This window comes from Dipodomys ordii, unplaced genomic scaffold (assembly GCF_000151885.1).
Source record: "Dipodomys ordii isolate 6190 unplaced genomic scaffold, Dord_2.0 Scaffold1, whole genome shotgun sequence".
In the NCBI taxonomy this organism is placed as follows: domain Eukaryota; kingdom Metazoa; phylum Chordata; class Mammalia; order Rodentia; family Heteromyidae; genus Dipodomys; species Dipodomys ordii.
In genome coordinates, this window is record NW_012267217.1 from 50864232 (window position 1) to 50874608 (window position 10377).

At 45.8% G+C, this 10377-nt stretch overlaps 1 protein-coding gene across 1 annotated transcript; it reads right to left on the minus strand.

The window, feature by feature from the left end:
• Positions 1–1108: 1108 nt before the first annotated feature.
• Tnp1 (transition protein 1 (during histone to protamine replacement)) lies at positions 1109–10134 on the minus strand. The gene is made up of 2 exons (XM_013017912.1): positions 9996–10134; positions 1109–1356 (listed from the first exon to the last, which is right to left on the minus strand). The coding sequence occupies exons 1-2, from the start codon at positions 10132–10134 to the stop codon at positions 1109–1111; spliced, it is 387 nt and encodes a 128-aa protein (XP_012873366.1).
• Between the last annotated feature and the right edge of the window lie 243 nt (positions 10135–10377).

The following is a 10377-nucleotide window of genomic DNA, read 5'->3' on the forward strand; positions in this document are numbered from 1 at the left end:
CTCAGGGCTGACCAAAAAAAAAAAAAAAAAAAGCACTTGCTAAAGGGTTCCGTGCAAGGCATTGGTACTTGTTTCATAGGTTCTGTGGGTCATAAAAATGAGTAAGTCTTAGCTGGATCCTCTGTTCCATCTGAGTCTTTTAGGATGCAGTCATCCATGTGTTTAGAAGGGCTGTGTTCTCATCCAATGTCTTGATTGGGGGAAACTAGGCTCAGCTTCCCCTCTGAGGCTGAGTCTGGAGGTGCCATGGATTTCCAGTGATGTTCCACACACAAACCTTCCCCACTTTGCACCCAAACTTTTTTTTCTTGCTGCCTCCTGGATGCTGTGGGCTGGTGGTTCACCTTCTCAGGTTTGTGAGCAGAATCTTTTGCATTCCTGCCTTCTCCAGACTTCTACCCTGGAGCAAGTCCCCCCAGTTCATTCTGTTGAGGACTCAAAGGAGTCTGAAGTTTAAAAGAAACTTCATCCTTTTCAAAGGCAGGCTCTATTTCTCCCTCCTCCCCACCTTCCCCCCCCCCACAATAGCTATATAGTTTTCTGATTTATTCTAGTTCCCTAGCACAGAGATCAACCCTTTACCATTCTGATCACCTTCCTCAAATCCCACATTTGACAGTTACAAGGTGAATGCTCAAGATTCAGTGGAATGCATTTGCAGTGAAAACCATTCTAGAATCCATAAAAACCTGAGCTTGCAATTGAGAAGGAATGGATAATGAATAAATGCTTTTAACAAGTATTTATTATGTCCTCCAGGTATGATAGTGAGTGTTGGAGGCATTAGGGACCAGCAAGAAAGAAACCAAAACCACAATCAGCCAGTTCATAAATTATGTAATAGAGCCTTGAATGTGAAAAGCTATATTCAAGGGCATTTTTGTGCTTTAATAATATAAAAGAGCATCTGACCTACTCAGTGGGAGTTGGGAACAGGAGAGATGGTGGTGACATTGCGTGGAGGACTTCCCTAACAATACTTCTACATATAGTAATTTTTGCTAGAACTAGGGCTCCAGGTGTCCCAACTTCAGGTTCAGTGTTCTTTTAGTTCCAACATTTAACTTTGGTTCTCAATTTCTAAACAGGAGATTGGTCCAGAAAGACTCTAAAGATCCTCCTGACAGCAGTATTTTTTCTTTCTTCTTCTCCTCCTCCTGATGGGAGCTTCAAGGAGTCCCTTGTCAGAAGCTTCATACCCATCAATTCTGTCTATCAATTCCACATGTTTGTGGAACAATTCTGATGTGCCAAATACTCTCCTAGGGGATGATAACATGGTGAAGTCCAAATCATTGCTTTTTCTCCTGGAGATGTCCAGGCCTAGAGTACCAGTTAGGTTTACAGAGCTCTCCTCTTTGATCAAATCAATATTTAGGAGTTAGATATGGAAAAAGCAGCAACAACCTGGGGATCTAGGACAAAGCATTGCTTCTTTGAGGTACTGAAGATGTCCTTGGTCTTGGTGATGACCTAGTTCTTCAGGGTTGATACCTTGCTCACCTTCAGGCATAGAATTTAAATGGTATAAGGGATGCTGGGGCCCCTCTAACACAAGCCTAGTATATGGTGGCTTTCATTCATCAGATGTATATGGAACATTGGTCACTATACTGGAGCGAAGTGGGGAGCTATAAACACAGCCTGGGTACAGGATCGATGTTCAGCATACCTTTATTGACTTAGTGGGGAGGATATTGTCCCAATCTGACTGGCCCTATCACGAGTAATGTAGATGAGACGGAGCTGATGATGGTCTGTCTTGAGGGACACTGTGCTCCATTAGGCCCCCAAGACCAGAACCCTGTAGCTAATCATAATAATATTGCACCCATAGGGGCTGAGGACTCAGAAGGGCAAGCATACAGCGAGCCAGAAAGTGAGATGTGATAAAGCCCATTTGTTTCTGCCTAGGTTGATTAGGTAAAAGGCCTTGGTGCCGTGTTGTAAACTATGGTAGGAATTTCAATGAGAGAGGCGACAGTGAAATAGAAAAGAGGTCTGGTTGCAGCAGGGGTGGGGGGTAGGGAAGAGGCGGGGGGGGGGGGCTCTCCTGAGTTTCTAATGACCTACTAGTTGACACCATGGGAAGTCAAGTGGAGGCAGAAAGACCATACTTAATAGAGTTTGGGTGTCATGGGCTGTCAACCTGTTTGTCTTCTGTCTGTTGGGGAGGAGTGGGGTCTGTCTGTGTTATATGCACGGGGCTGGGGAAGCTGGGCCTAGAACGCTTCTCTGAGGATGTCATATCAGGTATCTGACTTTTAGTCAGGGAAGTTGAGGCAAAGCTTTAAGTTTGAATATCTTTATAGGTGGAATTTAATAAGCTAAAATGCAAGCTGAAAGAGACATTTCTCTTTTTCCACATCTTTGCTCTCTGCCAACACCTGTCCCCACCTCATGAAGCCCTGCCACCCACCTGCCCTTGCAACACACCAGGCTGGGCATGAAGCCAACCTTTCTTAGATGAAATTGAGACTGCCAGGTCGGCCGCCCCCCCATCCCTCAGCCAGAGGCTCCACCCTTCTTCCTTCTCTGGGGAGACACAAAGGGCTTCTGTGACTCAAGCAAGATTCACAGAATCCTCTTTCTAGCAACACCAATGAGGCCACAGGGCACATCTCCTGGTGCTCGCCATTGCTTAACTTGCCACTCATCAGTCCTGGGGCAACCCCAGACTACATGCTGACTTACTCTACTCCATTAGAGATCCTTTGGGTCCCCTATTTGGTTCTAGCTAATGTTGTGGGGAGTCTGGTGAGGAGGTGGGGGATTCTAGAAAGAAACATAAAGAACTTTCCATTCACTGTATGTGTATTTTGTTCATGGATCTTGCTCAAATCTTCATGTTGATTCTTGAAAGAAGTGCCCTTGACACAGTTTTGCAGAGTGACAGAGCTCAGAGAATTTGGATAACTTGTCCAAGGTCCCTTAAATAGATGTGATAAGACTCATGCAGATGAACGGACTGGTGCCGGCGCCTTTGCTCTTTCTGTTGAAGGTTTGTCACTTTGGGTTTGGGTCAGTTGGTTCTGCTCCTACCAGGACAGGAGAGATGTGCAGTCTCTTTGCTTTCCTCTCCTCTTTTTAAGAATCTTAACTCTGCTACTGAGATCCCTGCTGACTTTAGACACTGATGTGGTCTGGTTTAGGGGGCAGGTGACTAGGGAAATATTCCTAATTTTGTCTCTGTCACTCAGCCATCTGGCACATGAACTTTCTTCCAGTCCTCAGGTTTTAATCCCTTTACCTGGGCTTACTGGTTCAGTACATACAGGGAAAAGATGGCCTGGGTTAGTACTAGCCAAAGGATCTTGGATAAACTACTGGAACTTTCTGTGCTTTAGAAAATTCCTCATACCTACTTCATGTGTCTGTGTTGAGGGTGAAGGATGTTTGTACGTATGAACCTTGTAGCATAGTTCTAGGTACGTTTTATAGTCTTATTATTCTTAGATGTAAAAATTCCTGAAATTTTAGCGAAATGAGCTCCCTTCCCATAGCTTAGTCCACTCCTTCCCTTCTCCACAGCTTAGCATGCTCCCTTCCTAGGCAACACTAGGCCCATGTAGTAAAGGCAGTAATCTGCCTCCACCCCCCTTTACCTTGGGATGGCACTTTTCTGGGCAGCTACCACCATATAAGGCAACAGGAGCCCCTTAAAGTGACCTTCAGGTCTGGGCAGTTGCAGGACCCCTTACCTACTATTTGGACAGCAGCCATACATCCTAGTCTGCCATGATGAAGCCCCTGGCCCCCACGTCAACACCAGGGTCTCCACCTCCTAGCCCCTTCTAGCCCCTCCTAAACCTCCTACGTTATATAGGTCACCCCAGACAATGGCCGGGGCTTCTCACTTTTCCCTTGTGACAAGGAGTCTTGCTGGCCCCCTTTCCTGGCAATAAACATTTCTTTTTTCTCTGTACCTGGATGTTCTTGTGATTCTCTGGCAACATCTAATTACTCTTTCACAAACCAATACATAGTAAATGATACATTTAGAATTTAAAAGAGGAGTGCTACCCACTCATTGTTTCTTCTCTGATTTGTGCCTTTCCATATGCATGACACAGAGCTAGCAGGTAGTGATGGGATTGGATTATAGTGATACTGAAAAGTCTTACATGCCCTATGTCTCAAACTTCTTAAGATGTAAAAAATGCAGCTTAAACATTTTTATATATTAAATGTTTTATGAAAAACTAAATTTGGACCCATTCATTCGAACTAAAATTTGTCTGGGTAAAAAAAGAACAAAAATGTACAAAAGTGTAATTTCCCCCTAGATATGCAGATTTGTCGATCATTTGGGGACATCCAAGAGACAGGATAGGCAGAAGAGTACAGATGCTGCCTCCCAAACCCTTAGTTCTAAAGGATTAAGTTTAGAAAGCAGCAGAGAGACTGTGGGGTGAGTGGAGAGACAGAGAGGGGAGGGAGGGGCATGGGGAGGAGGCAAGGTGGGTTAAACAATGGTCTTTATTCATCTTTCTGCAGTGCTGCCTTAGCACAGCCTAGCTTAGCCTGGCAATGTAGGGCCTGAAAAGTTAATGAACTGTAAAAATTGAGGGGATCCTAGGCCAGGCCAGATCTGCCCATGGTGAGGGCGGGGGGAGGGGGTATATATGTGTGTGTGTGTGTGTGTGTGTGTGTGTGTGTGTGTGTGTGTGTGTGTATACATATGTTTATATATATGTATATGTTTTACAAGTCACTTTTGTAACTTGGTCTTTGATTGGTGCATTAAAAAAGAAGCATGTAACATTAATATTAGTTCTTTAACCTAATATATCTAAATATTATATCAGGACACAACATAAAACTTAGCAATGAAGTATTTTGCATTGTTTCCTTATCCCAAGTTTCTGAAAGCTGGGCACTTACATTTTAGGTAGAACGTATCTCATTTTGAGCTGAGATACATTTCGAGAGCTCAGTAGCTATCCATGATCAGTGGCTTCTACACTGGCACAAGGAGCTTTCATCTGCTAAATCAGGTTACTCTTACTTCCTGGATTTCTGGAGTGAAAGGAAGGAAAGAGTGCAGTCATTCTACTAGGAATCAACATGGGAAGGGGGTTCCCCAAGGTCAAGGCTTCCTCTATCCACTGCATCTTTGTCTTTTATGGACATTATAAGGTCCATCTCACATATATTCAGAGTCTAAGACTTGTAGGATCATTGACGAATGCCAAGGCATGAATATAAAATGTACTCATCCACAAATGCAAGTGGCCTTGATCTAGCCAGTATCAGCTCTGCAGTGTAGCTCTGTGACTTTCTCCTTGGTATGTCTTGTCTGTTAATGCTTCTGATGCTGTTAACAATTGTCTATGTGGGGGGAAATCAGCTACCTTCTGGTTCTGGTGGTGAAAAACAAATGTGGGTTATATATGTTAAGTAAATCTTTTGTGCTGACATACCAGTTTTACAGGAAAAGCTGTATGTTATAAGAGTGCTCACAGAGTTACAGGTTCAAGAAACTGTTCTATGCTCAGAAATGCTATGTTCTTTTACCCTGTGTGGTCAGTACTCTAGAATTCTTTGCATGACAGAGAAATGGTTTCTTGTGTCTGGAGATGATTAAATCTCTTGGGCTGACTAGCATATATATTCTTCTCTAGCAAGTGTCTTCCATTTTTTTTCAAGACCAATCCTGCCCCGCTTAAGCTGAACCACCATGTTCTCTCTCCTGGGACTCTGAATTTTGGGACCAGTGATGTAATAATGGAAAGTAAGTTGAGTCATTTCAGTTAGACAAGAGTGTGTTGAGTGTCTGTGAACCTCCCTGGCTCCCACAGAGAGGCCCAGTTGACCAGCTTTTCTTTCTATCCACTGACCTCTTGTGTATCCTCCAAATGGATTCTTCCTCCTCTCTGCTTCTGAATTAGAGAGAGCCTGTTTCTGTTGGTCTAAGCCAAATGCAAGTGGATGTACATTTTGATCAGCAGTTGGGATAGGATGTGGCTCAAGATTGTGCAGCCTTGGGAAGGCCAACAGAAAAGGAAAGGGGAGAAGCCTTACTGTGTGCTGGCTATTTTCTTGTCTCTTCTCTCCCTTTCTCTTACATATTCTGGGAAATAGTGCTTTCTACATTGAAGTAGTGTGGCTTACCCAAGTTCAGAAGCATCAGAGAAAGACTTGGTACAGGCCAGCCTGCTGCAGGCTCCACAGTACTGTTTTCAATGCCAAGAGAAATCTGGCAGATAGTGATCGCTGGGCTGCATTTTTCTGGTCATTTCCATCTCTTGGGACTTAAAAAAAAAGATCAAGGCACCAATGGCTAACTCCTGTAGCCTACTAGTAAGGCTGAGATAAGGAAGATCAAAGTTCCAGGTCAGCCCAGGCAGAAAAGTCTATGAGACACCATGTCAATGGAAGAAGCTGGGCATGATGATGAGTGTTTTATCATTGCCTAAAACAGGCGGATCACACACAGTCCAGGTTTGCATCTGGGCAGAAAGTGAGACCCTATCTCAAAAATAATCAGTATAAAAAAACCACAATGGCAAGAATTATATTTCAGCAGGAAGGATGCTTGTTGATTTAGGGTCTGCTCTTTGGGCTTCTAATTAAATATCCTATTCACTCTAATATTTGTTGTGTGGTTCCTGGATCAGAGTCATTGCCACTAGTTGCTTAGAAATGTAGACTCTTAAGCCTATTCTGGACGTGCAGATTTAGAATCTGAGTCTTATTGGCATCCCTGATTTTTTGGGCAGTGTTGCATAGTATTGCTCTGGGTTTCCAAAGGAAGCAGTGGTTCACTAAAGTTCCACTTTATTCAATCAAAGGGCCCTTCAGTGCTGAGGATTATCCCCATGTATTATGAAATTCAGGCTCTTTATGTTTTCAGTAAACCTTCACAGCTAATTAATTGTAGAGATTCTTGTCTATCGAGAATGGAAAACAATAAGCATGATCCTAATCAGCGAGTTTATTCATCATGGCTCCTTTTCAACATTTATATTCAGATTTTTGTTCTCTACAGCATACTAAGTTTCGAGGTGGCTTCATGGCTTTGTTTTCCAAGACACAAGACTGTTTGTGTCTTAATGTGACTCAAGGATGCTATTGCCTCTTTCTCCAGTGTAGTTGGAAAAGGAAGACTATCTCTAGTTTCCACATTTCATAGGAGAGGGAAATAGGTTCTGGGGAGATGGGAGCATTTGCTCATCTCAGGATCTAAGCAAGCACCAGGCTCAGGGGAGGGTGAGAGAGGCATTGAGTCACAATAAGAGCCTGGAGCTACTCTCTGTAGGGTAAGCTGCCTCTCTCCCTCAGCAGTCTATGCACAGGTAGACAGCTGAGCCTCACCTGTGTGCACCCTGAGACAGAGGTCTGGGAAGCAGTGCATGAGTTAGGTCAGGCAGATATAATGGTACTGAAGGGTCATTTTGAGAGAAAAGAGTTTCTAACTCATTCAGGACCTATTATTTCTAGCATTGTAAGTTTTTCAACATATGCCTTGTGAAATAGCTATTACCACTGGCACTTTTACAGATGTGGAAGGTGAGGCTAGTGGAGGTTAGAAATTCACCTCAGATCACACTAGACTAGGCCTTCACACACACAGCCAGTGCTGGTCAGTCTTATCCCCTGCCTTGCCAGCTGCCCAGGATTTCTGATTCCCTTATGCCTAAGGCCAGGCTCCAAGTAGCGGTGATGGCTGGGTTACAGAAAGAGATGAAATGGCCTCAGTTGTGTGTGGGAGATACACAAGGTAGAAGTGGTTGGTCAAGGTCACAAACCCAGAGGAGTGGCTCAAATGGAATGCAGACACCAGATTTAGTGTTGGGACATTCACTGACTTGCTCCCAGACAGAGTGGGACGAGAACTTCTCTGAATTGTGTTGGGGTCTAAGCGGGGGGGGGGGGGGGGGGGGGGGGGGGGGCGCGGAGGGGAAGCCTAGGAAGTCTGTTGCTATAGTTGGTGGCGGGGGCGGAGGGAGAGAGAAAGCAGAGGTTGGAGAGAAACAGAGGACAGAGGTGGGGATGGAGCCAGATGTGAGGAGTGGCAAGCTCCGTCAGAGCAAAATAGCAGCTTCACCACTCATCAACCGGGCAAAGCACACACATCTGGCAGCGAGTGCTCCTACAGGTCAGGAATTAAAGCCTGGTTCTTTCCCCAGGGTAAGCCTATCCTCAAGCACTCACACTAAAAAGCCAAAGAGCAAAACAGAGTTTGCAATTTGCCTATTTTGGTGACCCTCACAGCCAACCTCAAGGGTCATGTCTGACGTGTACCAACTCACCCCAGAGCATCCAGACTCCTAGCTGCCATTTCTGCCTTCACCTCCCCAACTCAGCCCTGAGCTTTTCTCCAGAACTTCCTGTTTGCCTCATCTGGCTCTACAGACCTACTGGTCCCACCCAGGGTCATCTGGAGGGTACTCAGGGCATGGGGTGCAGGTCACTGGACTACAAATCCTCTGGGCTTTACCACTCCTATGAGACCCTACAGAGAGAAATGAGAAGTATTCTATATCCAAGTCAATTCACAGGAAGGTCAAGGTGACCCAGAAGAACTTGCAAGGCCAGATTTTTTTCTTCATTTTTTTTTTCACCTTCCAAAAATGCCAAACAAATGATGACTTCAGGACATGGCGTTCCAGAGAAAGTGGGAGAGGAACTGAGGAGATGGAGAAACATCGTGCATCCAGTCCGCATGAGGTCTTCCAGGCTCTCTAAGGCATGTTACGGTGCTCAAAAGACCACAGGTTCTCAGTCTGCAGAAGCCATAAAAAGGGACAGAATGCATGTTCCCAGAGGACAGGGACTGTCAACACTGGGGCTGGAAAAAGTCCAGCATGGGCCAGGAACATGTTGCTCCTACAAAGCAGAGTTTCCGGGCGGTAACACCACTGTCTAGAGGGCAAGGCTGAGGTCATCAGGGGCAAGGAGCAAAGATCTGTCTGTTCTGACTGGCCTTGGGCTGCTTTCCACACGTCTCTCCCTTCATAAGAGTTTAGACTTCCAAGGGGTTTCCATTGTCCAGTCCGTCACAGACTGGATGGGGAAAGGATGCTAAAGGTAGTCTGTGCAGGAAAGTCTATGGAGTGCCAGACTTGAGTGAAAAAGCTAAGGGACGGTGCCTGGGTCCTGAATTCAACCCCAATACCAGCTCTCTTCACACACACACACACACACACACACACACACACACAGCTGGAAGAAAAACCTTTTGTGATGTCATTGGCCACCCACCCTTTGAAAGATGAGTCTTGCCCCTATGCTGGGCAAGCAAGAAACTAGTCTTAAGGTGGGACAAAAACAGTAGCCAGGCATTGGTGGCCAATGTCTGGAGATCCAGGTTCCAAGCCAGCCTAGGTAGGAAGGTGAGAACTAGACTGTACTCAACAAACTGAGCTGTGCTCAGCCTTGAGGAAAAAAAATTCTCAGGGACATCACCCAGACACTGAGTTCAAGCCCCAGGACCAGCCCAAAACAAAAAACAAAATCCCAACCCCCATCTGACACCAATGACTTCATGGCCAGAGTTGGACCACCACGGACCACCATGAGGAAAAGTGTTGTATCTTACTTAACAATTCAATACCATCCAGATCTTACCCAAGCCTGTCAGCTTAGAAACCAGTTCCCCTCCTCCCCCAAACCAAAAGATCCAAGAAAAATTTTTTTCCCAAGTTTTATTGAGATGTTGGGGGAGAAACAGCCCACATATACATTCTTCATTTCCGTCATTGTCTGTTGCTTTGATCTAACGTGAGGTCTCCTTGGCCGTCTCCCTCATCATCTTGTTGCTGCCCCATGGTGGTCGAAGTTCACCGGGGCAAGGCTCTGTGGCTGGTCACAAATGGGAGCGATGCTTGTGATGGCCTGGTTGGGGGGTGGGGGGGAGTGAGGAGGGCAGGTTGGCAACAAGGATCCTTTTCAGCATCTGCCCATTTCAAAGCTCGTTCCCACCCCCACCCCCCACCAAACCCCACCCCAAACCAGGGGTGTGACCAGGGCCCCAGCGGCCTCTCACTCACCATCATCACCATGTTTCCTACATTTTAGGCTGACCTTCCGGCATTTTTTTTTGTTGCTGCTCCTTTTGACACCTTTGTGAGGAGATCGGTTCTTGGCCCTCCTCGTGCCATGACTCTTTGACTTACAGCTGGTCGACATTGCAATTTCTGCCAAAATGAGGGCCTTAGCGAGGCTGTGAAGCCTCTGCGTATTTAAGGCCTCCGCCTATTATGACTGAGAAAGGGGCGTGGCTTAGAAGCTGGGCGTGGCAGCGGGCCCTTCAGTACAGCTCAAAGCTGGCCTTCAGTTTGGGGAGGGTGAGGGGCTTTTAGTTTAAAGGAGGCTTTCCGGAGGGATTGTCATTGAACAACTCAATCTGGGCCCTGTGCTAGGCATGGGGGA